The sequence below is a fragment of the Cibotium barometz genome, chromosome 41 (assembly GCF_041138505.1).
Source record: "Cibotium barometz isolate CiBa-2024 chromosome 41, ASM4113850v1, whole genome shotgun sequence".
Lineage (NCBI taxonomy): Eukaryota > Viridiplantae > Streptophyta > Polypodiopsida > Cyatheales > Cibotiaceae > Cibotium > Cibotium barometz.
In genome coordinates this window covers 6945436-6972761 of record NC_141086.1, presented here as the reverse complement: position 1 = coordinate 6972761, position 27326 = coordinate 6945436, and the positions used below count along the sequence as shown (strand labels likewise).

The following is a 27326-nucleotide window of genomic DNA, read 5'->3' as shown; positions in this document are numbered from 1 at the left end:
AGAGTGCCACAATACTCAGCGATTGCAAGTAGAGAGAATGGGTAGTGACTGCATTACTGTCCATTGCCCCAATGGATTGTGGCCGTACGGTCCTGCCCCTATGCGCTTAGCATAGGACCATATGGCCACTTCACAGTGCTTTCCTGCAATGCACCAAGGTGCTTTGCACTTAGGGAATGCTCTAAGGCATCGCCTATTACACATCAAAAAAATGCAGTGTGCCATCATTCTTTTGGAAAGTGGCCAGGATTGAGTCCATTATCAACTAGCTGTTATAACTCAGTGACACAGTTGAGAAATCAGCTTTACTTAATCCGTGGAGTATTGGATTTAAAGGTTGTCAAAATTACCACTGTCAAAGAGTTATGAGGTATTCATCCATTCAATCGAAGGCAAGAGGAGAGAAATGTCTCCTCAAAAACAAGGTGCCTCTGAACAATGTTGTGAACCTCGAAATATTTGTTTGTATTCAGTAACTCAGAGATTCGCACATGCAAATCCTCGGTCAAACCCAGAGGCAAGCTGCCCTTGTGCAGGCTTTAAAGCCAAAGCCATCTAAGTGCATCATGCTGTCCAAGACATAAAGATGGTTGATAACAATGCCCATGACATCATGATGGATTCAAATCCAAAAGCAGGCCATACATGTCATCACTTCCTCCTTTCTCTGAGCTCTTTCCTTTCTATCACTTCCACTTTTCTCTGAGCTCTTTCCTTTCTGACAAAATCCACGTCGTTACAATGGCGATAAGTAACGCGAGAATGGTAATCAAAAGCAAAGCATAGTTGAAGTCCTCAGTGAGTGAATCATAAATTCGGGAGGGAGCTGTATGAGTGTAGAACAGGTCCAAGCCATAAACAAATACTAAGCTTGTTGATTCCAGATTTGCAGGCACGGAAACAATGCCCCTCAATCCCTCAACTTGATAGGCATGAGTTAAATAAGACTGCAACCAAGACACATAAACCAAATGAGTTACATCAAAACAGGGGCAGATGTAGGAATGATGTTATCATGCCTCATCTGCCATTAAACCCAATAGTAGTCATGCTCAGCTACAAGCAACTAGAGTAGAATATACACACCTGTGGATGGATAGGTATAGAATCGGTCAAGGGTATAATGCCATCCTCTCTCTCAGCCGGTGTTGGATTCAGGCTTCTACGAGGGTCAAACAAGCGTTTATCAAGAGCAAGAACCTGCATTTAGTACAAACATATAATAAAGTTAGCTTGATAGGGGACAAAGGCCTCACACAATGCACGACAAAGGCAAAGAGGGCATGTATACGACACCTGATCACTGACGCTTCCAACCAAAACTTGTTTTCCAGTGATGCCACGAGCAGTTGTAGTTACTGTAAGTGACTTCACAGAGTGCGGAAAGAAATAGCTCTGGGTCTTCACTTCTAAATCTACATGGGAATATGAAGAGACTGGAGCACTTGCATTATGCCTACCTAACATGACCTGCAATACATTCTTATTATCCTGCAAAAGACAAGGAAGAAAAGATGCCATGTAAACAGACTTGCAAGCAAAGCAGCCCATTTCTAACACCATTACTGGTGTATGAGGAGTCTGAGGAATACTGCTTGAAAAATGTGTGCCAAAATGATGATGAGAAAAGCTTACAACACGATTCTTGTTGTACATCTCTACCACAGAGATTTCAAACCGGTGTGCACGGACATTGAAATAGTGATAGACAACCCAGTTCTCACTGAACACCTGCACATTTGAAAGAATACAGTTTGGTTGAATAGGAGTAGAAGCATGGCTAGAAAATGCATGTACTCAATGTAAAGACACATGTGAGATATGCTTGAAAATTACCGCATGCACGGGGCCATGCATATTGGGGTGCTTTAAGCGGTGTAAAATGTGACCAGTAACTGTATCAATAACATAAGCCACTAGCCAGTTTTCTTCCGGAGAAGTCTCGCCGATAGTTCCGGACCCCCTGGGGGCAACAGTTGCCACAAACAGTGTGTTCTTATTGAGATACTTGTACATAACATCCTGACTGGTTAGGACCTTTGCCTGAGTATGGACCACCTGCTCAAAACAATTGAATCAATGACTTCAGGAGCCTAATAACAACCTTATCTTAAATTCCACTTGAGATAGAGCAAGATGAATTGTCTATAGCTAGCCTGCCTTTGTTGGCTTAAGGATGCAAGAGATGGAGAAAAGAGAGCACATATATCACTTTTTTGGTCTTGTAGACCCTTCGGGTCTTTTGTATGTCAAAAAACATGAAATTTTTAAAAACCATTTGCCACCGGAAGGAGGGGAGGGGGGCGGGGGCGGGGGGGAGAGGGAGAGGGAGAGGGAGAGGGGAGAGGGGAATAAATCCATTTTTTTGAAGCAGGAAAAAAAAACAAACTATCAATTTCATCTGCCTTCACAAAGGCACGCCAAAAAGGATTAAGTCATATGGGTTAGGTACCCATGCATACCTCATCTGGTTTTCGTGTTGCTGTCGTGATAATCTTTTCAGACTCACTAGGAAACATAATGGTCCATAGCTGCTGTGATCTAAAGAAGAAGCCATCTGTTGGGCTTATTGCTGATATTGCCTCTGGACTTTTCACAACATAGCCTGTGATGGTCCCCTTCTCTTCATCAACCACATAGAAATATGTGCTGGGAACGTGATCCAAGAAGATTTGCAAGCTCTCATCTGTAGAAGGGAACAGATGAGCATTAGCATGATCGTCTATTATAAGATGCAGCCGCTGCTCTGAGGAGTCTGTAAGGTGTAGTGGGATAATCTGCTCAATGACGTAAGTCAGCTTTGCTGATTTCAACTCTTTTCCACTGAAAGCATCCACCCATGCTAGCATACCTACAGGCCCATCTCCCCCGACACACTTTGCAGCTACAAGAAAAACCGGGTTTTCATCTAAAGCATGCTTGTGGGGCACTTGCCAAGGCAAGAGCTTCAATATTGTTAAACTCTCTCCCATTATCAGAGGGCTTCGAAATCCAGGAATTAGCAAGGACCAGACTATTCTACCATCCCCAGTGTGAAGGGCATAGATTTTCCCCGCCTCTGTCAAAGCGATCAAAAGCTTTCTGAATCCATTATGATCCCGAGACATCTTTGTTTTGTCTGCACTCTTCAAGCGCAGAGCTTGTACAGTTGCAATTTCTTCTGGGCTGGCCAGCATTAGTGTTGCCTTGAGCTTCAGCCAATGACCCTTCAGCCATTCAACCAAGCTATGCTCAACCAGAGCCACTGAAACACCCTCCCTCTCCAGAGGAAGCTCAGCAGTTGAAGCCTCGACAACACATGCCAATCCATCCTCCCTATTCCATACAACCTCCCCTTGCTGAAGCAGGGACAAGGAGTCATCCTCTGTTACTATTAACACGCGAAATCCATGTGACCTATCATTGCGGATGTAGTCATTCAAGTAAGCCTGCTGCACCAAACCTTTCTGTGGACCTAGCTCAACAAGCTCACTAGATACCTTCTTCTCTCCACCTTCGTTCAGAATGATATGCACTGCAATTTTGTGGTCTGTCAGCTGTTGCACCACTGATAATGCGCTCTTCTTGCCTGGCAGCTCAAGACCCTTACTGATTGCAGCAGGACCTTCAAACGTTTTCACAACTTCTAAATCATGATGTGAAGGACCTAACTTCACCATCACAATCTGATTAGTGAATTGAAGACCAAAGATGCCATCCACAGTTTCCTCAAGTAAGCGTGGCTTGCCCAGTCCCCCAGAAACAAGGTGCTTTATACTGGTCACATGTATAGCTGGCTGATCTTCTTGATCAATTGAAGCCATGGCTATGTTTTCGCCCTCAGCATCCAGGGCTATAGCCAAATTTTTGGTAACAACTATCTCTTTGGTGGCCAGCTGCCCTTGAAACTTGAGTGTCTTTCTCATATTTAGTTGTCCTGCCTTTGCATCTATATCCCATATAGAGAAGCCTGACGAACCCACAAACCCAACTCCATAAAGGTTCTCCTTATCACCAGATTGAACAATTTTCTTGACATTCACTTCACCGTCCTCACTGCCCAGAAAAAAAAAGTGAGTAAAAAACCTTTCAGAGCAAAGGTCTAACAGCAATAGGAATATGGTGCCAGAAAACGTACCTTGATTTGAAGGTCTTGGCAGTCCACAGAAGTTCGCCATCAATGCTAGAAATAGCATGCAACAATGCGCCTCCTAAAACTAATACAAGTTTTCCCCTACCAGGACCAGGAGGCAGGTCAACCTGCATGTAAAAGCACTAGTATAAGTGCGCAAATATCCAACAGACCAAAACTGAAAATAAGCTAGATGTGTTATTGCCTAGCCATTCCTTGAGCTTGATGCGTATAACAGAAAAACCGTCATTTCTGCACAGAGTCTGGCCATCTTGTGCACAGATTTAATGATTAATAGGAGCTCTGACTGCTATACCCGTTTCTCCTTTAGGGTTGAACAATTTTTTACTAATACATAAAACCGTTTCCATCCCCCACCCCCCCCCCCCCCAAAAGGTTTAAAAGGTCAGAAAATTCAAAGTAGAAACACTGCTTTACTTTTGACCCTTGCAGGTTAAATGGCAAGAGCGCTTGCTTCCACCACTTCAACCCCAGAGCCAAATACCCGGATGTCATATGCAACATCCCCAGCACAAATGCATGTACAATACTACCGGAAAGCTATGAAAGAATAGGTGAGTGTTGGCCATCTTTTATCATTATCTGATTAAAGTACAGAGGCCATGCTCACTGTGAGGCTTGAAGATGCACAAAGATGATGTAGGAGTAAAATGCTTATAGAGGATTTCCAAGTCCCTGAGGCACTGGCCTATGACAATGACAGGCTGGGAACAGATGGACCAGGGTTTAGTAACCAATGGCAGGCAGATTTTAGCATGGAACTTGATGTGCAGGTAGAGAACAGCCTGTTTAGGGATTATTTCCACCTCATAGACAGCCCTCGAGCCACTCCTTTTTGGGGTCCCCTACAGTAGGCCAACAGACCAACCAGCTTGGGAGGATTGGGGGAGGGGAGGGGGATCACCATAAAAGGTTGGGCATTCAGACCTACTCCAGTCCCTCGGGCATAGAAAAACTGCATCCAGCAGCAAATTCTAGCCTTAGACAACCCTAAATACCAGCAAAACAGATAGTAAAACTCAACCACCTTCCTCACAGGACAATTACCGATGTGACATGAAGCACCGGATAAGAGCCCAGAGGTTGCAGAAATGTCTCCCACACCAACTGCCCGTCTGGAAGATGCCATGCTCTAATTGTGCTTCCCTGATGTGACAGTGTAAGAACATCTGTAGAAATTTAAAACAACATAAAAAGATCAAAGGGGTGCTCAATGGAAATGATGAAATAATACCAAAAAAAACAGAAGAAATAAGCACACTAACCCAATATCTAAGTAGCCAAGCACTAAATTCTATGTAAGTAGCTAAGCAACGCGTTTACTTACATTTTCCAAGCACTATTTCCAATCCATCAATTTGGTCTGAGTCCCCCAGCGCATGCTTCCAAACTGTAAAATCCATTTTCCATAAGAAATGCATACTCTGCATTTTGCCCATGCATGTCATACACGACCTCATTATGATCCTAGATGGCTTTCATCCATTGAGTGACCTTAACCACTTACAGATTTCTCCTCTCCGAAGGTTGAGGGATGCAAGTATGTTCTGTTCAGTAGCAACTACAACGCGCTTCCTTCCTGCACCTTGTGTTTGGAAGGTTGCATGCTTAACCTTCCCAATGTACTGTTGATACCTGCATCCCAAAAAATATCAGGATGAAAATCTATGAGCATTTCCAATTAATGTTCAAACAAAACATCTCATCAAATCAAAAAGGAAATGTACATGGGATCCTGCCAGCTCAGCATTTTGCAATTCATTCCACAAACCAGCAGCGTTGTCACACGTATAGCTTGCACATTGCAGATTGGCTTTTGACTTGTCAGACTCTGAAAAGTTTGCACGTCACTTTGTGTCAGCACTATGCTCCCTTGCCAAAGCCCATAACAGCCGTGAAAAGGCCTGTGACACCCCTCACCTGTAGGTACACCCGGTTGTCCTGTAGGAGTCAGGCAGCAGGCACAGGAACCCGTGGGCACTGGGCAGACACAGCCAGTGCAGGTACCACATGACTGTCAGCCAGTGGAGTGGACAGCCAGCAGGTGTATTCTGGCCAACAGCACTTCAGCACGCCAACCAGCACATCAGGTGCTATATATATGTGCGTGCGAATTCAGTCATTCTCATCTGCATTCCCTCAGTGTTGCAGCCTTACAGAGCAATTCTCTGCAATGGGGGCTGGCCAAGGGGAAACTATAGCAGAGCGTTGGGTTGCAAATTGTGAATGGTGGACAACATTCCCAATCATCTCTTGTACTTGAAATTCAGTTGTAACACCTTTTTCTGGTACGATCACATGCAACACCTATCCTGGGGTGCTATTGTCAGAATACGCAGCGGAGATGATGACCAGATCTGGGAACACAAGAGCAAAACGCAATGCAGAAAATAACAGCACAAGTGATAGAGAGGTAGAGGCGTGTAACTCTGCTCTATATACACAAAAGAATCCCGGATATGATACCACAATGACAAGGGGGCTGGGGACCATTTTATATGGCCCCCAATCAGCAGTCGGCCTGCTGTAGGGCAGCCGACAGGACGCATAAAATCCCCACGACTGAAAATACTCAGTCGGCCAGCAGTAGAGGGGGTCGGCCAGCATCAGAGGGGTCCACGACTCATGCAAATCAGTCGGCCACCTCCAGAGACTCCACAGATGCAGTCGGCCAGGTTCAAGGTCCTCCTGCCCCACTACAAGACTGCCTCCCATGCCACTAGAAAAATAGGGAAAAATGGGGGAAAAATACGGAGTGGGGAAAAATGAGAAAACACCTAATAAGGGCGGGCACACCCACAACAGAGGCCCTGGTGTATATATATATATAGACAAGAGATGACTTCTAACACCCCCTCTCAGCTCCTGGCTGTGAAACCAACCACAGGGAGCTGGGGTGCCGCCTGAGCAAATCCTAAGATAGCAACTTCGTGAAGAGGTCCACTGTATTGTCCTCCGTCGAACAGAACTCTAGCAAGATGTCATCAGCAACGATCTGTTCACGAACAAAGTGCCTCTGGATGACCATGGGTTCCTCCACAGGAAGCCCAATCCTGCAATGCAACCTCTGCAGCCTCACCACCTCACAAGCATCCCGGTACTCTGCCTCTGTCATCGACAAGGCAAAAGATGACTGCCTCTTACTGCTCCAAAAAACTGCTCCTGGGCCTGAAGTAGATCTCCTCGTGTCCGGATCTCCTCCCCAAACTGAGTCACTCCAACCGTGGAGTCGGACTCCATCAATCAATCCCCCTCCTATGTACAAGAGTCCATGATCCTTCGCATGCTGCAGAAACCACAGGAAACGCAATCCTGTCTCCCAAAGAGTCATCTGCAACCCTGAGCTCAACTGCCTCATCAGGAAGCTCCCGTCCAATCTGGTGTCCATCAACCAGATCAATGAACCATTCTGCTTCTGAGTCAACGAGGCATCACACTGCTCACAAGAATCAACACCTGTCTGGCCTGTTGCTTTGTCCCGGAGAGCAACAAAATGCTCATCAAACTCCACCCGTACGCCAGTCTTGCAAACCTGATGCACTGACAACAGATGAAAACCAAGTGACGGAACATACAACACCTGGGAGGAATGCTTCCCCCCTCTGCCATCGGGAACTATCTGCATCCTGCCCTCGCTGTAGTGAATGTATCCCCAGTAAGAATGTGACCAGAATACTTGCAAAGATCCTGTAAATCTGAACGGGAAGGAGTCATGTGCCTGGAAGCACCACTATCTAGAATCCACTCCCGAGTATCCGTTGCGGAGAATCCTCCAATCTCCCCCCTGCTTGAAGAAAATGAAACATCGGTGTCCATCACCTCCAGGTGCACAAAAGCCGGAGTCCTCATGATTGCTGCTGAGGAATCTTCACCCTTCTCGGTCTTCCGCTTGGGACACTGCCTCCAATAGTGGCCTTTCTCGCCACAATCATTACAGGTACTCTTTGCCTTTAGTTTCTCGCGGTCACTAACGGACTTCTTCTCAGAAGACTTCTCTGCTGAAGCCTTCCTTTTGCCCGTATTACGGCCTTTCGACCGTTGGCTAGTTAAGGCCTCCCAACCTCCACCCTGAGGAGGGTTCGTAAATCGTTCCTCCTGGTCCAAGACCATGGGCACAAGCTCCTCCCACGTGATGGTGCTGAGCCTGCCACTGGTAATCAAAGACGAGTATAATGCTGAGTACTGAGAGGGCAAATGCGACAGCAACGTTATGGCCATGTCTTCTGATGATATCTCCTTTCCAGCCTGGAGAACTTCCTGCTGAAGGGCTTGCAGCTTGTTAATATGCTCCCGCATCGTCGACGACTTTGCAGGGCTCATAACCCACATCTGTACTTCCAAGGAAATCCTCTTCATGGGCGATACCCTGTTGTAAAGAGAAGCCAAATGCTGCCATATACCTCTGGCCAGCGTCATATGCTTTACATGATTGATTACCTGCGGTGTGCAGTTGAGAAAGATAAACGAACGGACCCTGGCGTTGACACGATCCCACATCTATGTCTGAGCCTCCCGGTCCTTTCGGATCGACAGTAACTCCCCTTCCTCTACTTCCGGCCGTGGAACCCCAACAACGACGAAATCAACGAGGTCATAAGACTCCAAACCAGATTCCATCATTACCTTCCATATGCCATAATTATTCCCGTCCAACTGACGGTCCACTGGGAACGTGGGGAGAGTCGGGATCTTCACATGTCTCTCGGCCATCTCAAACAGATCTGCCATTGCACGGATGTACACTGAAAAAGGGTAGGTGGGTGGGAACAAAGAAGAACTAACACCTGCAAGTGGCTGTCCAACAAATCAGCCCGTCGTCCTCTTGCTTCTCCTCTTCCCGAACAGTCCCGTTCAGTCCACCAATCAGCAACACAACAGTCCCCCTCTTGCTCACACAAATCCCAAGAACTATCTAGAGCCTAGGCTCTGATACCATGTCAAAATACACAACGGAGATGATGACCAGATCTGGGAACACAAGAGCAAAACGCAATGCAAAAAATAACAGCACAGGTGATAGAGAGGTAGAGGCGTGTAACTCTGCTCTATACACACAAAAGAATCCCGGATATGATACCACAATGACAAGGGGACTGGGGGCCATTTTATATGGCCCCCCATCAGCAGTCGGCCTGCTGTAGGGCAGCCGACAAGACACATAAAATCCCCACGACTGAAAATACTCAGTCGGCCAGCAGTAGTGGGGATCGGCCAGCATCAGAGAAGTCCACGACTCATGCAAATCAGTCGGCCACCTCCAGAGACTCCACAGATGCAGTCGGCCAAGTTCAAGGTCCTCCTCCCACTACAAGACTGCCTCCCATGCCACAGAAAAATAGCGAAAAATGGGGAAAAAATACGGAGAGTGGGAAAAAATGAGAAAACACCTAATAAGGGCGGGCACACCCACAACAGAGGCCCTGGTGTATATATATATAGATAGGAGATGACTTCTAAAAGCTATATGGACATTCTCCTTCATCTACACAAAGGATCCCTTTTCTAATGGGCCTTGAGTGTGTTGTAAGCCCTAGTCCAAGGGACGAGTTCCCAGCACCATCTAGGTCAATAGGGTGCAATCCTGTCATACCCATGGCACAAGTCTGGTCAATAGGGTGCAATCCTGTCATACGCGTGGCACAAGTCTATGTAACCCTCTTTGAAAGATGTAATGCTTGTATAGGCCAGACTACACACTTATTAGACCAATGGTTGTGTGTCTGGGAAGGCCAAGACAAGTGTCAAGTCCTTGTCCAAGTCCCAGGCAAATATGATGTGCCATGTGTGAAAGCCACATTGTCCAGTGGCCACTTGTAGCATGCCACCGGTATGATCGTGTTGTTACAATTAGTGCATCTCAGTGTATTTGGGCAAGGCCTATTTATTGGGCATTTAATGTATTTTCTCCTTATTTCATGAGTCGTGAGCTGGTCGACCTGTTCTAGTGCAGTCGGCCAGGTGCACTTACTCACTATATAAGGAGGCCTCCCATTTCTCACTTTCTCATCCAATCCCGTGCACATTGTTCAACACTCCTTGCTCGCTGATTGCCATTGTAAAGCCTTCATGCTAATATAAAAGGTGATCTTGTCCACAAACTCTCTCTACTCTCTCTCTTGTTCAATTTATGCTTCCCCCTATGCATTCTCCAGCATGGTATCATTTGCTTAGGTTCAGGCTGCTCCATCCTTCTGCAAACTGCCCCCCTTCTTCTTTCTGTTGTGCGTTTTACTTCCATAGCTTCTCCAACTGCAGATCGGCAATTTAGTTGCTACGTTTTACTGCCTTGCTGCGTTTTCTGGTCCAGCCAGCCCTCTTGCTGCTGTCGGCCAGCCCTACAAGCTGTGTTTTGCTCTTCAGAAGCAAGCGTTGGAGTTACTGGCTGCATTTTCTCTTTTCAGCATCAGTTGTGGTGAGCTTCTTGCGTGTGGAGTTGCCAGACAAGTGGCTGTACATCTTCTTCCTCCTCCACGAGTCCCTACCCTTCCCGTAGGAGGTTCCCGGTGGTTTCTTGGATTGTTTTGCTGCTGTCCAGCCTTTGTGTCTCTCAAGTTTGAGAGGGGGCTGATTGGTTCTGGAGCCTCACTTCCTTGGAAAGCACATGAGAGGAGTCTTTGAGAGCTGTAATATGCAGCGGAAGTCTTCGTATTGGAGGATCCTGTCACACAAATGCTCACACCGTCTTCTGTATCCTGAGTTTCGTGAGTTTAGCAATCCACTTTAATTCTTCAAACTTTAAAGAGATATGAGAGAGAGACATGAGGACTGTACACCAGATTGGGTCCCAAATTACCCACTGAAGGGACCCCTATCCCGTTACCGAGATGGTATTTGCTTTATTACTTTAGAGAGAATGACTGTGGACTGTAGTGGACTGTAGATAAGCCAAACGCAAGATCTCGGAGGATCGGAAGCCTGGCTGAACTGTACACGGCTGTAGAAACACCACAATGAACTGATCTCGAGCCTATGCACTCTTCCCAAGGGCATGAGGAAGGGTTGCACAACTGAGGCTGAGAAGGGACTGTAGTGGACTGTTCTAAGCTATGTAAATATGCTGAAAATGCTTATGAATGCTGTGTTACCTTCACCAGATGACTGAAGCATGTATGGATGATGCACAGAGGGCGGAGGCACTGCTGTATGGCTGAATACGCAAGGTAAACTGCTGTAGAACTGCAAACGCAGGACTGAACTGACCTGAATACCTACTGAGGGTACCTACTGGACTGGGGCCTGAAAGAGTGCTGTATGCAGGCGCCTGTAGGCTGAAAGGACAGAACTGCTGCGTTAGGGTACAGATTGGCTGCGCCCGATGACCGTAGGGACTGTACAGCTGCTGAACTACTGTGTAAGACTGCTGACTGAAGCAAACGCTGGTTCTCAAAGGCTGGAGAAGCAAACGCAGAAGCTTCAAGAGGGATGGATTAGTCTAGGCTGAAGGCGGGGAATGCTCCTAGTGCTGAGGAGGAAGGCACCTAGCTCACTGAAGACTGAATGAATGTCTAAGCCATATGCAAGCCTATTTATACTAACTAGGGGCTGGTCAAGTTGGTTGGTCATTTATTTAATAAAGTTTATATTTATAAATGACATTAAATGCTAAATAAATATCATAAAATATGGGAAAAATACCAGATAAATCCTAGTAAATTCCCTAATGCTTCTGGGATGTTCTAAATGATGCACAAGCATATGAATGCATATTATGCAAGATGCAGAGTGCTTTCTGATGCAAACCCTAAGGCTTCTACTGACTCTACATGCATCAATGATTCTCTCCAAGTGGGTTAAGGGACTTGACCGACTAATTGACCCGCTAAGGCTGAGGAATGACCTACGTAGCTCGTGCCAGACTTATCCTGGAGTGAGGATGTACAATGGGGTCACGACGTACGACAAATAACCTCCTACTAGGTTCTAATAATGTATAAATGTTGCACTACTGATGAGATGAGCCAGTTTGTCACCATGCACTGAGTGCAGAGTGCATGTGACAAGAGCTGAGATTTGTGTTTCTTGTTGCTATGGATATGGCTCCCCCCTGTACGAACAAGGATGTTAAGTTGAAAGGACCCAACTATGACCATTGGAAGCTTCAAAGGTGGATGGCATATTGTTCAGGGCACTCTTTTGGCTGTGAAATCAACCCTAGGGAGCTGGAGTGCCGCCTGAGCGTAGCCTGAGATAGAGACTTCATGAAGAGGTCCGCCGCATTGTCCTCCGTCAAAAATTTAAGTTGCAAGATGTCACCAGCCAAGATCTTCTCACGTACAAAGTGATACTTTATCTCTATGTGCTTGTTCCGGGCATGGAAGACCAGGTTCCGAGCAATAGCTATACAACTCTGGTTATCACACTGGATGACTGTGGGCTCCCTCTGTGGAAACCCAATCTCGCCTAGCAGCCTTTGCAGCCACACAACCTCGCAAGCACCACCACAAGCAGCCCGATACTCTGCCTCTGTCGAAGATAGAGCAATAGTTGGCTGCCTCTTACTGCTCCAAGAAACTGCTCCTAAGCCGAGGGTAAAACTGTAACCTAAAGTAGATCTCCTCGTGTCTGGATCTCCTCCCCAATCTGAGTCACTCCATCCCCTCCTATTTAAAAGAGTCCTAGATCCTTCGTACTCTGCAAATACCGCAAGATCCGCAATCCTGCCTCCCAATGAGACTTCAATGGCGTCTGCATAAAAGAGCTCAACAGCCCCACGGAGAAGCTCAAGTCCAATCTGGTGTTCAGCAACCAGATCAATGAACCAACCAACTTCCGATACTGCGAGGTATCAACTGGCTCACAAGGATCATTAACAGTTAACTTTGTGTTTGGGTCCATCGTCGAAGTAATAGGCTTGCAGTTCTCCATCCCAAAGGCCTCAAGCAACTCATGAACATACCGCTGCTGAGAGACAAAAAACCCCCTCTAGGTCTGCTAGATCTCCAATCCCAAAAAGAAATGGAGTAAGCCTAGGTCGGTCATCTCAAACTCCTTTGACAAGACAGCCTTCGACACGCCAATGTGCTCCACATGACCGCCGGTGAGAATGAGATCATCCACATAAAGGATGATAATCGTAACCATGCTGCGTTCCCGAAAGAGATACAGGTTGGGATCTACAACCGATCTCTGAAAACCAATCCGAACAAAGAAGGAATCAATCTTCTGATTCCAAGCCCTGGGAGCCTGCTTAAGACCATACAAGGCCTTACGTAACCTGTAAACCATCCCTTTTGATCCGGAAACAACAAAGCCCGGAGGCTGCTCAACATACACCTCCTCCTGCAGGTCATCATTAAGGAACGCAAATTTTACATCCATTTGATACACGGGCCACCTCTGAGAAGAAGCAAGAGCAAGAACGGTCCGAATCGTGGTCATCCGTGCTGTCGGTGCAAAGGTATCCTCGTAGTCGATGCCTGGCCGCTGAGCACAATCTTTAGCCACAAGTCTGGCTTTGTGTTTGTCCACCGACCCATCTAACGCATATTTGGTCTTAAAGACCCATTTGACACCAATGACTAACCGTTTCGACGGCCTTAGTACCAACTCCCATGTTTTGTTGTTCTCGATGGCATCAAGTTCCACCTGCATGGCTTTCCTCCAAGTATCTTGTGAAAGGGCTTCCTTAACGGAAGTGGGCTCCTTGTCCTACATAATGCGAGACATCAGAGCATAGTTTACCTGAAGAAGCTCCGCTGTATTGCTTTTATCTCGGACTCTGTGCGATCTTCGAGGGCCGTCCTCTATGGTCCACTCGGAGGGTAGCTCCGTGACACCCGACTCCATGACACCTGACTCCCGAAGGGTGTCCAACAACCACCTGGATACTCGAGCAAATCAAGGAGCCTCCTGTCGTTGCGGGGGCTCTACTCCAGCTACGGGCTCAACCTCCTGTACACTGAATGAGGTCGATCAACTGGAACAATTGTCTGGGAATCATCATCAGACTCTTTTGGTCTCCAAGAAGTGGCGGCTCCTCAACAGTGGATACTGGAACATGCTCATCAAAGACCACATCCCGGCTGACAATAATCTCATTCCTCTTTGGATCATACAATCTGTATCCCTTGGTAAGAGAATTATACCCCACAAATATAAGCTTGCGGGATTTGGAGTCAAGCTTCCCCCACTGCTTCTTCAGAATATGTACATACGCATCACTCCCAAAGACACGGAAGTGCGAGACATCAAGTTTCCTACCAAAGTATGCCTCAATCGGAGTCATATTAGGTACTGAAGTCGTTGGAGACCGGTTGAGGGTATGGACAGCCGTTGCCACGAGGAAGATCACGATGCTCCAGCATGGTCCTCACCATCTCCACCACAGTCCTATTTTTGCGTTCTACAACTCCATTCTCTAAAGGCGATCCTATATTGGCCAGTTCCCTCTTGATGCTATGATCTGCACAAAATCTGAGAAATACATTGGAAGAGAATTCACCCCCTTTGTCAGCCCTCAGGGTCTTTACCTGCAATCCAGACTCTTTTTCCACCATCACGTGCCAATCCTTGAAAGTAGTCCCAGAGAGCTTGTAGATACCATTCTCCACACCGCCTTCCCAAACAACCTGGCCAGTCTCACGGTCCTGTAGAGCAACTGAATGCTCCTCAAATTCCACCCGAAAGCCAGTCTTGCATACTTCATGCACTGACAGAAGATGAAAACCAAGAGCAGGGACGTAAAGAACACGGAAGGCATGCTTGCTCCCCTTTCCGTCGGGAATAATCTCCATTCGGCCCTCACTGTGTATCGGAATAGTGGAGTTGCCGCCAATGAAAATGCGACCTAACTGCCGTTTCAGATCCAAAAAAAAGTCACGGGACGGAGTCATGTGCCTAGAAGCACCACTGTCAAGAATCCATTCTCGGGTATCCTTCGCCGTGAAGCCAACTGCCTCCTCGCTCGAAGACGATGAAGAGTCCATCATCTCTAAGTGCACAAATGCAGGAAGGCTGAAGAATCAGCACTCTTCCCAGCCCGCTTAGGACACTTCCTCCAATAGTGGCCTTTCTCGCCACAATCATTGCAGGACCGCTCGGCCTTCAGTTTCTCTCGTTCTGTGTCAGGCTTCTTCTCAGAAGACTTCTCCGGTGAAGCCTTCCCTTTGCCCTTGTTGTTATTCCGGCCTTTCCGCCGTTGGCCAGTTAAGGCCTCCGAACCTCTGCTATGAGGAGGGTTCGTGAAACGTTCCTCCTGGTCCAAGACCATGGGCACAAGCTCCTCCCAGATAATGGTGCTGAGCTTGCCACGAGTAATCAAAGAGGAGTAGAAAGCGGAATATTGAGCAGGCAAGTGGGACAGCAAAGTAATGGCCATATCTTCTGATAATATCTCCTTCCCAGCCTAGAGGACTTCCTGCTGAAGGGCCTGCAACTTGTTGATGTGCTCCCGCATCGTCGACGACTTTGCAGGGTTCATAACCCGCATCTGTACTTCCAAGGAAATCCTCTTCATGGGCAATACCCTGTCATAAAGAGAAGCCAAGTGCTACCATATGCCTCTGGCCAGCGTCATATGCTTTACATGATTGATTACTTGTGGTGTGCAGTTGAGGAAAATAAATGACCGGGCCCTGGCGTTGACACGATCCCATATCTGTGCCTGTGCCTTGCGGTCCTTCTTCATTGATAGTAACTCCCCTTCCTCTGCTTCCGGCCGTGGAACCCCGATAACGATGAAATCAGCAAGGTCATATGACTCCAGCACAAACTCCATCATAACCTTCCAGATGCCGTAATTGTTCCCGTCCAACTGACGGTCCACTGGGAACGTGGGGAGAGTTGGGATCTTCACATGCTTCTCAACCAGCTCTAACAAATCTGCCATCGCGGGGATGTAACTGAAAAGGGTGGGTGGGTGGGAAAAAAAACTTTAAACCTGCAAGTGGTTGTCCAGCAACTTAGCCCGCCTTCCTCTTGCTACTTCTCTTCCCGAACAGTCCCTAACAGTCCACCAATCAGCAACGCAACAATACCCCTCTTGCTCACAAAACTCCCAAGATCTTTCAAGAGCCTAGGGCTCTGATACCATGTCAAAATACGCAGCGGAGATGATAACCAAATCTGACACCACAAGAGCAAGTAGAGTGCAGAAAAAAGAAAGCACAAGAGAAGGAGAGAGAAGGGCGTGTAACTCTTCTCTATACACAAGATCCCGCAATGAAAAGATGATACAATGATGTGGGGGCAATGGGGAAAAAATACGGGGAGTGAGGAAAAATGAGAAAACACCTATACAGAGCGCGCACACCCACAACAGAGGCCCTGGTGTCTGATAAAGACAGGAGATGACTCCTAACAGGTCTCCCCCCCACCCCCCCCCCAAAAGATCCTCTGAACCACCATAAAGGTGGGGGATGAGGGGAGTCCAAGGGCTATTTAGCCCTATATAGTGGAGTCAATTAGACCCCCACCCACTGTGGGATAATGCACTACCACATGGCAGCGTGTGGAGGAGGAGGGGAAGAATTCATTCCAACATAGCCCATGACACTCTACAAGGTTGCTCGACTGAAACACCAGATGCATCCTCCAATGGCTCAATAACTCCAGCTTGAAGACATCATTATTGAGCTTCTTGATAATCTTGAATGGGCCTTTCTTCTATGGCCAATCACCTTCCTGTCCCGAAGATGTTTGTCAGCCTCGCACACTTGCTTTGTCTGTGCCATCCATTTTTCTTCCCAAACTTGCTTTATTAGAATGATGTAAATCTGAAAATAAAGACTGAATCTTGAGGTGCACTTTTCACCTTGGTTGGAGCACTTCCCTTTGGCTGTCCTGGCCCTTGGAACGCACCACCGGTATCAAAGCCTTCTTCAAGTGTGATGATTCAGCCAAAAAACCAAAAGAAAAGAAAGAAAGAAAAATTATTGCTTGTGTGGTTGGATCTCATAGTATACTAGGCAACGGCATATGTAATCATAGTTATCACGGTACGAAAATACGATACCGTACGGGAATTTTTGGTGCGCTATGAAAATTTGGGATACCATACGATAAAATACGAATTTTTTTTAACACTTACAAACTATGGAGCTTCAAGCTTGAGTGTGAGGGAGGGTTGGGGGGGGGAGTCTACAATGCTTGAAGAACCAGAACATGGAGATGTGTCTCTCCCATTGGATCTCCCAATTGTCTCCAAAAAAGAGCCTCCATAGGTCATGCGATACCAAAGGTCTCCCAGTGTAGCGTTTATGACTAAGGGACCGTGCTTGCACAAATAGGAGCAGTGCATCTAGGGTGATAGGTTTAGGGACTCCTCTATAGATCAAAATGGCCCTGTCCAAATCTTCTCCCTCGTACATAACTTGAGGATTTGACTATCTAGCCTACCTATACTAGGGATCTCCCAAGTGATGTAGCAAGATTCTCTCATCCTACCACTCAAGTGTACACTACCAGTCTACCTTGCCAGATTTTTTAGGTTTCTCATCAACCCCATATGGAATACTAAAGTGGATACGAAAGTTGCAAAGTATTGTGGGCATTTGGGATCTTTGTTGAGTAGATTCCTTTTTTTTTTAGCATTTGGAATTTTTTCTCAAGTTTGGGGGGGGAGGAGGGGTACCGTACGGTACAAATAGGTTCATACCGGTACGAGAAACAACTATGTATGTAATGCTCCTCCGTCTCAACCTCCGTGTGGCATAATCCGCAGATCCTCTCCTCTCTGGGTCTCCGTATGAGCTTCTTGGCTCTGAAGATGCGCTCAACTCTACCTGTCTCCACTCTGAGATGGTGGCCCGTATCTGGCCAATCGCAATCCGCATGGCATGGGACATGTGAACACTCAAGCAGCCTAGCTGTTGGATGAATCCATCCTCAGTGAGTGTGAGGAAGTGATCTCTATAGAAGTGCATCTTCATGGGGAGCTCAGAAGGTGTGATCCATGTGCAATGGGTGTGGACGCTCAGAAGATCTAACCGGATAACCCGGTTGGTATCCTTGTGAGAGAGCTAGAGAAAAGGGGAGTCCAAACTGTACTGAAGGGGGGGTAGGCAGTCCATGCAGAGCCCATATACTGAGAACCAAGTGGAAACTACTGCATACCATACTCCAGAGTGGCCCTCAAGTGCTAGCTATCTTGAGGACTCCAGGGCAATCCTCGGGTGGGATCCATGTGACTAATGCGATGGAGGTATGTGACTGTCTAGAAGAGTGCATCAATTACCATCAGGGCTGCAATAAACTCTGCCTAGATAAACTAGTGTGGGGCTAATGATTTGCTGCGGATCATACGGGAGAACATCATGACCTTGGGCCTCTCAACTCACTGCCAATCCTCATCGGATAAATCTGGCCCTAGAAGGCTGCTCCATACATCAAGGCTGGTGTGACGAGGGTGTCAAAAAGCCAGCCCTTCATCCTAGGCTCCTAGAAATGTGCCAGGAAGCACTGCCGCTCAAGCAAGCATAAGGCTGCATATCCCCGTCACTCTGGCATGTGCTACAGGAAGCATGGTGAAGCGTGGGCCACTGAAACTGACACCAAGATAGACATAGGATGAGACAATCTCCACAAGATCCCCTCTATATAAGGTATTGAAGACCATCACCTTGGTTTTACCAAGGTTAACAGAGAGGTCCCACTGAGTGCAGAAGTCCTATAAGGCATCCAACTGTCTCTGAAGCCCCTCGGCTAAGACTGAGAGGTGGACGATGTCATCTGCATAAAGTAGTATGGGGATCAATATGCCTGCCAGTGTGGGGCCTGCCCCGCCTAATCCATCAATGAAGCTCGAGATCTCATCAATGTAGAGGCCGAAAAGAGTGGGTAATAGAGGGAAGCCCTGTTTCACCCCAATAGTGCTGGAAATCTACTGTGATGTACCTCTTGGGGATCTCACTCATCCGATGATGGACTCACAAAGGGCGATGATGCTCCAAACCATGTCAGATGGGACTCCTATCTCCTATAGACGGTGTTGTAGGAGGCAGGCTCCAGGTACAGTATCAAAAGCTTTGTGGAAATCCACAAAGCAGCATTAAATCCTTTGATGTCATGCTCTACCCTCCTCGATGATGGCACGGAGAGTGAAGATATGGTCAAGGGTAGATTAGCTCCTCCGAAAGCCAGCTTGTCTTGAGGCTCTGCATCCCTGGCTCTCTGCAAATGAAATGAGCTCCGCCTCTAGCACTGATCCATAGAGTTTGGCCATTCATGATCGTCCTGTGGTTATTAGGATCAAGTGGATCTCCAACTTTGAGGATGGGGATGATGGTGTTGGTGGACCAAGAGGGTGGAAATCCTTCACAAAGGGCTCTATTGAACATATAGGCTAATAGGGGCGCCAGGGTATCATCGGCATGCGAGATGTACTCGGCAGTGAGTCCCTCATGATCCTGGGCTCGCCCGTTGCATAGTCTATGAATGGCCTTGAGGACCATGCCCTTTGTGAAGAAGGTGGAGGTGGTGGGACGAGGATCTGATGGTGGAGGTGGCGGCCGATGGGAGATATGATAGGAGTGCCATGTGTCCGTGCAGGTGATAGGTGTGGGAGGGCAGTGTTCTCAGAGTTTCATCCAGGCCTCTTTGCAATTCGGCCCTAAGAAAAGTCGGTATAACTCATCCTTTTTTCCGAGCGTAGAACTCCTGTTTCTTGTGTTGGGTGAACCGTTGAGAAATCCGTGGCGCTTAGCGCTCCGTGATTTGCCCAATCCATACCTCATGCTTAAGACGAGAGCGTGTGGCCCGACATTTGTCATCATACCAACAGTTCTGGGGCATGGAACCACAAGGTGGCTTGGCGGTAGACCGCCGTGTGCAGATGAAAGAAGTGGTAGTGGATGTGTGGAGTATGGTGGTGAGTTGTGATGTGAGGGTGGATAGGAGACCGTAGGTTCCACAGTAGATGTGGTTTGAGTAAACAAGGTCAAGCTCGTGATCAAAAAGGACCTGAGTGTAATGTGAGATGGGAGGTGGTGGCGGAGGGGCGGGTGGTGTGCAGGTAAGAGAGAGAGAGAGAGAGAGAGAGAGAGAGAGAGAGAGAGAACGACAAACTTCAGAACTGAGTGCACCAGGCAGTCCTTCGAGGGCAGCAAACTTGAGTGTGCATGATATGTGCCAACAAATGATGCGAGCAATCGTAGAACAAAGTACCAAATTGGAAGAGCAGGAGGCGCAGATCTTGGCCCTGGAAGAGCGCACCCGTTTTCCAACCACTGTTTCTCTGTCTCCTCCTCCCTCTCCTTCCATTTCCTAGATCCCGCCAGCATATCCTCTACCGAATGACCCTTTTGAAGGGTTACGACCGCAGCCGAGTTCAACACTCCAGTTGCAGATGCGAGCAATGGAGATTCGAATGATGGACGACCGTGCGGCATCACCCCGTGCTGCTGCACAAGAAGATGCCAAGCGACGCATGGAACACGAAAGATACCTTGCAGCTTTCGACGCAAGAATGACACCGATGGCTTCCTCCAATCATTTTCCGGAGAAAATGAACTGCAATAAGTATAATGGTAAACTCAACCCCACAACTCTTGAACTTGTCACAAACAATAGCTGGTCCAAATCTTGAACCACGTGGTCTGCACCATAGTTCCCTGTGGAAGTTTCAAGAGCTCCAATCATCGGGTTGATAATTGAACGACCATATACCACCTCAAAGGGAGTCTTCTTCGTCGATCCCTGCATTGTATCATTGATGGCATGCTCCGCCAATGGCAAGAACTCCTCCCAAAGAGTTTAACGTTCTTGACAATAACACCAGCATCGTGATCATAGTCTTGTTCATGCTCTCGGTCTAGCTATCTGTCTGGGGATGAAAGCCAGTACTGAATTGTCCTTCTACTACATAACGTAAAATTTGGGACTCTTAAATTTTCCACAAGATCTTGCTTAATCAGAGCAATTGACCTTAATTACTCCATTCTTCAAAATTGAGGGTACAAATCGAGCATTAAAGTGTTGCTAAAGCATCATTGATCAAAACCCCCTTGTTTGGAAACCCTAATTTCTCGCATTTTCTCTGCAAGGGATTAGACACTAGCATTGGAACTCTCCTTTGCTACCTTCTCAAATTCATAGCATATCATGTTAACCCACATGTTCATTGACAAATTCAATGGGAAAAGTTTCCACACCTAGCAGATTAAACTTAAATTTAGTCTTATGAGGGAAAGCTTTTGGCCTTTCAATGAGGAGAAGAGAAGATGCCTAAGACTAAAGATGTGGCCATAAGCACACATAAGGGCTTTCTTTTGCTTCTCAACCTCACCCTGTAGCTTATCGTCAAATACCACAGTTGGCACTGAGTTTAAAGCGGGTAAGAGTTGTACGGCATTAGTGGCCGATGGTGGTGGTGTGGATCAAGCTGTAGCAGTGGCTACTGTGGAGACAGATGTCTTGGGGCTTGTGCAACATGCCACTTGTTGGTACAATCTTTCTTACCACACCCCACGGTGTGGCAAAAGAAACATCGGTTCTCTGTCTTGTACCGCATTTGCTCGTTTTGTTGGAGACATCCACCATTACTCTCCTTGGCCTTTTCCTCGGGTGTCTTCTTAGGCTTGTATTCTCTATCTTTCTTGCCTCCTGAGATGCTCCGGGACTCTTGCTATTCTAAGCTCCTTTTCCCATCTAGATGATGATTGATGCTGGGGGTTTTCAACATCATCTCTTGATGTTGAGTCAATGTAAGAGCCATGCCATATAACTGTGGCTCAAAGTTACACATAGTGAACCTAATGTTCGTATCCAACCCCCTAATGAACTGTCTCGACTTGTCCTCCTCGGATACCCCCAACTGCTGAGCAGACGTGATAACTCTGTCACAGCATGTCAAGACTGGAGACCCATTTTGAGAGAGTATAAAACTCAACCTCAAGGCTGATCATGTATTGGACAGGAAGGAATCTTTTTTTGAGGTTGGACACGAATGTGTCCCATACATACTCGGAAGCCCTATGGTCAAGTCTACATGTAGACTTGACCAATGTAGCCACCACCACAGGTCCACAAGGTAACTGCTTTGCCTGAGAAGCGAGGTGCTGCCAGGTGGACTCTATCTTGAGGATCCGAAAGCTTAGCCAAAGGAAAATACGCCACAAATTGATGAATAAACTGCATAGCTATGACATGATCACACTTACCTTCATGGTTACTAAAATTTGGGTTGAGCTTGGACGACGGTGGTGGTTAGAGTAGTGGAGGAACTCGGGTCTTCTTGTACAATTGTAGAGAGAAACCACAACATATTTGCCTACATAGTTGCTATCAACTCTACTGATGTTTGAGTTGCATAGTGTCTTGTTCAAGCCTTTGTTGGTGTTCTCGGACTGCTTGGTCTGCCCCTCGTTGGTCTTCATCATCCTTGTATTTGGCATCCTTGGCCCTTCGTTCATCATCACATCCGACTTTTTTGGCCCTTCGTTCTTTAGCCCCTTTGGCTTCTTCTTTTTGCCTTTGTTACTCCATGATGAGAAACAATCATTCAAGCTCTGAAAGTTCTTTAGGATTTTCATCTTCTTTGACTACTTCCTTGGCTTTTTCAACTTCCAATTTAGCTTTTTCTACTCTTTCTTTGGCTTTTTTGTTTCTTCTTCAGGAGCCTCAAATTGGAGCTTGAGCAATCTATTTTGCTCCAAAATTGCTTGGACAAAGTCGTCATTGAAGTGCAGAAGCGTTTCTTTGGTGATATTATCTTTGTTGATCTCTCCTTCCATGTCTTCTTTGAAGCTTTCTGAAGAAGTCTCTCCTGACATTATGGCGACCTGGGTGGTTTTTCTTGACTGCAGTTTTACCATCCATGCGATGCTCTCACTTTTGAGTAGCTAAGTTGGGTCACAACCTGAAGCTCTGATACCAATGTAGCATGCAATAGGTTGACCGTTGTGACGCACAACAAAGCCTTCTTTAAACCTATGAGTTTATGCAATCCACTTTACTTAAGAGAGAGGAGATGAGTCAGCACCAGATTGGGTCCCAGTTACCCACTAAAGGACCCCCTGCAAAGCAGAGAAGTATTTGCTTGTACTACTGTAGAGAACTTGTACAATGATGTGCATGATGATCGTGGACTGCCAAACGCAAGAACGAGGAAGACTAAATGCAGACTGAACCATATGCTGACCCAAGAGCACTGTAGAAGACTCCATGAAGCCACTTATGCCTAGACTTGCTGAGGATATGCACATTTGCTAGCCGAAGTGCTCGCAGCCTAGGGGATAAAGCACGGGATGCTTGAAGGCTGATTTGTATGCTCTAGAAAAACCTGAAGGCTTTTAGGCACACATGCTCACTAATGCTTGATGACCTTCTTGAGAAATAAGATGATTTATGCAAGGGACTGTGGAGCGGCTTATATATTGTCATATGCTGCAAGTCAGCTGAGATCTCTAATGTCGGCCTGTTTTAAAAGCCCTTATATAATTAGGTATGAAATGTTGTAAATGGTACTAAGTGCCGGTACCTTTCACATGTGTGAGTTGGTGATGAGGCTGAGAATATTAGTTGTTTATCTTTTAGGGAACAAAGCTAGAAGACTAATTAATGTCTTTAGAAGCCCTCTACAATGAGTAGGTGACTAACCTGCAAGCAAGGGATCACATTTGCACTTTTCGACAAATCTTCGAACATGAAGCTAAGTTATTTGGGAATAATGGGTGAGCTGATTGGACCCCGCATATAGGATGACCAATACCGTAGGAGACTACCACATGCTAGCCCATTCCCAGATGCTTGGCACCATATGCAAGCCATAGGACATGCCTTGGCTGTCCTCCATGGGTTTAATGCATCTAATGGACTGACTCTACCATGCCTAGCGTCCGATGACTTACATGCTTTGTTCTCCAAGTGGGTTAAGAGATTGACCCTAACACCTAAGGCTTAGAGAATGACCTACATAGCTCGTGCTTGACATGTCCCAAACAAGGGCTCACAATGGAACCATGGCATACGACAAATGTTCCTAAAAGGGTACTAATTAGGTACAATGTTACACTGAATGCTAAGCCAGTGTGTCACATAGCACCTCCGTGCCGGGTGCATGAATACAAACATACATACATACATATATGTATATATGTATATATATATATATATATATATATATATATATATATATATATATATATATATATATATATATATATATGTATGTATTATATATAGATATATGTATTATATATACATATATACGTATATACATATACATATACATATACATACATACATATATATGTATATGTGTATATACACATACATACATACATATATACGCGCATACACATACATGTGTATATATATACATATATACACACATATATATATTATATATTATGTATATATATTCATTTTCACTATTCCATGCCTTACACATGGCAAGTTCGGGAATAATTACACGTGGCAAGTTGGGGAGAGGAAGAAAAAAGCTTTGGCATAGGTTTGGGGGAACTTTCAAAAAGCAACAGAGCCAGGGGTCATTTTTACTTTTGTGTGTGTATGTGTGTGTGTGTGTGTGGACAGACAGACATACGTACTAATAACTTCAGCCGGCTAAATTTCAATAAATCCTCAAAGTCAAGTGTATCGGAAATGAAATCCTGGATTTTGGCTGACAAATCTGCCTCTTTTTGAAGGGTTTTGACAAGAGAGCAAAATGGTAACTCAGCGCCACCCAAAACTCTTCCCTTGGTCTCGTCATGAGAGCAGCAAGATCTGGATGCAGGCTGTTAATTAGGGTTTTGATTGAGGATCTAGCTAATGGTTAGCAAGCAAGTTAGGGTTTTGTTGAGAGAGAGAGAGAGAGAGAGAGAGAGTTACCAGTCCCAGACCCCGACCTGATCCTCATAAATGGAGACGCAGGGGCTGAAGCAGAACGCTGCGAGAGCAACGAAGAGCAAGAGCAGCAGCGATGGCGTCGAACAAGCCATGAGAGAGACAGAGATCCCTTCGCTAATCCCGCAAAAATACACGGCCTGCTGAGAAAGCCCCCGATTGAATTGAATTCAGCTTATTTCTGTGTTTTTTTTGTGATAATATCACTTAATTCTTTTCTTTTTTGCAAAACACAAATTTAGGGTTTTAATGGTATACCCCACATAACTTTGTAACCTTGTAGAGGGGTATGCTATCTCAAATTCTTATTTTTATGCATTCTCAATTCTTAGTGGAAAGAGGTACAATAACACAAGAGGACTATTTAAAAAAAACAAGAGTTATCTTAGTCTCGGTTTGCTCGCACTGGACGAAGAAGACACGATCTCGAGCTTTTTCTCTTGCACGTTCAAGAAGGGAATCTTAGTGCTCAATATATAGAAACTTCTTAGGCGATTAATGTTGAATGAGCAAAGTTGTTTTCTCTTGCTAACCTCTTGCTCTCTTGTGTGTTTGATGCTCTCAAAGTGTGTGAAGTGTGGTTGTGTGCATGATTGAGAGAGGGATTACTTGCATGCTCATGGGGTAGAGTGCTTCTTCTACTCTTCTCTATCACGAGTGTGTGAGGTTGAATCATTACATAGTACTTGTGATTTGGAGTAGGATTAGGACTAGTTTAGCATCCTTTGAAGTGGCAAGAAGCCCAAATTTTGCTTCCAAAATTCAAAAACTATTCTCTCAATCTACACTTCCTACTTCTACGCACATAGAAGTATTGTGCATATTTTTATCCAAATCACATAGGAAGTGTCTTCTATGACTAATGTGTGCATCAAGTTTTTTTCCCACTTTGGGCTAATCATAGGTCTTAGGTCTTACCCATAGAAGTCACGCTTCTTCGATTGTAGAAGTCTCATTTCTACAACTGTACGACTAGGTACAATTTCTACGACTAGGTACAACTTCTTCATTTGTTGGCATCCTTTGTGATGCCACGACTGTTGAGATTACGGGTTGTGTAAATCTCTCATTTTGCATTAAATCTGACTCGTGAAGAGCAAGTTTTATGTCATGAATGCATGAAAAAAATCAATCCTTAAGTTTTTCACAAGCGTGAAAAACTAAGACTCCTTCGAGACAAGGATTTCCTTCGATTAGAGGATTCTTGGAAAGAGGGTGGATAGCAAAATATCATTGCCATATCCACTAGGACGAACAACAAATAAAACCCTTCAAATGATGTGGAACTACTGCCAATGGGAATCCATGTGGTCACACCTCCCCATGAAGCCTTCACAACTCTTTTACCCACCAAATGGCGTTCAAAAAAGATGGAACTGCCAATGGGAATCCATGAGGTTACACCTCCTCCCCAAGAAGCCGTCACACTAAGAATCACAACTCTTTCACCCACCAAAGCCTTTGCTCACTAATCATCAACTAATGCTTCATTCTATTATTCAACAACATAATGCCCGACCACAACTATGTCAATTACTCAATACAAACTTCACAACCACTCCGTGCATGACTCAAGTCAAATGATGTTGAAGGGTTGTGGGAAACAAGGAAAGGAATATTAACAACAAGTTTTCTCATGTTCCAAAATCAAGAGAATAGCAGTGGGTACCTAGTTGCTAGAAGTGATCACGAGAATATTAGTGTGTGGGTACTCAAGGTATTTGGCCACATCATATCAAGAGAACCGAGATGTGGAGGAAGATAAGAGAAGTGGCACAAGCCACAACAATGAGAGCCATGTGGGTACCATGGCTACTTTTGGAAGCTCAAGGATTTGTTTAAAGGCAACACATAGATCCCAAGGTAAGAATTCGTACATGCACTAAAGCTCTTAAGGAACGATCTACTACTAGTCCAAATCACTTCTCCAATTGTAGAAATCATTATGGAAATCCATGACTTCTACGGCTGTAGAAGTCAAACCCCATACTTCTACAATTGATACAAAAATTCTACAAATGTCAAACCCCATACTTCTACAATTGATACAAAAATTCTACAAATGTCAACAAAAATCTCAGTCATGAAGTCTTTATACTTCTACGGTTGTAGAAGTATGGGGTTTGACTTCTACGGCTGTAGAAGTCAAACCCCATACTTCTCCGATTGATACCAAAATTCTACAAATGTCAACAAAAATCTCAGTCATGAAGTCTTTATACTTGTACGATTGTAGAAGTACACATACACCACACCCTATCCCATTTTTATAGTTATGGAAATTAAGATTGTACTAAAACTCTGCCACATTTTATACACAATTTTAACACTTAGGCAAAATTTTAAAACACTCAAAATTTATTTTCTTCACAAACTTCATATACTCACCTTCAGCTTCTTCTCTAGCATT

At 45.7% G+C, this 27326-nt stretch overlaps 1 protein-coding gene across 1 annotated transcript; it reads right to left on the bottom strand.

Moving 5' to 3' along the window:
• Window positions 1-304: 304 nt before the first annotated feature.
• Window positions 305-25125, bottom strand: LOC147614646 (uncharacterized). Its single transcript, XM_086779912.1, has 11 exons — window positions 24902-25125; window positions 5640-5767; window positions 5460-5522; window positions 5180-5301; window positions 4118-4239; window positions 2463-4035; window positions 1837-2058; window positions 1636-1731; window positions 1297-1491; window positions 1087-1200; window positions 305-947 (listed from the first exon to the last, which is right to left on the bottom strand). The coding sequence occupies exons 1-11, from the start codon at window positions 25009-25011 to the stop codon at window positions 687-689; spliced, it is 3006 nt and encodes a 1001-aa protein (XP_086636038.1). The 5' UTR covers window positions 25012-25125; the 3' UTR covers window positions 305-686.
• Window positions 25126-27326: the final 2201 nt, after the last annotated feature.

Bases quoted from the DNA above. Each gene is read 5' to 3' on its own strand.
- LOC147614646 (XM_086779912.1), bottom strand. From the start codon at position 25,011: ATGGCTTGTTCGACGCCATCGCTGCTGCTCTTGCTCTTCGTTGCTCTC. The intron at 5,523-5,639 runs GTAAGTGGTTAA...TGGATTTTACAG, and splicing joins CCTTCGGAGAGGAGAAATCT to TTTGGAAGCATGCGCTGGGG. The intron at 1,732-1,836 runs GTAATTTTCAAG...TCAAATGTGCAG, and splicing joins TGCATGGCCCCGTGCATGCG to GTGTTCAGTGAGAACTGGGT.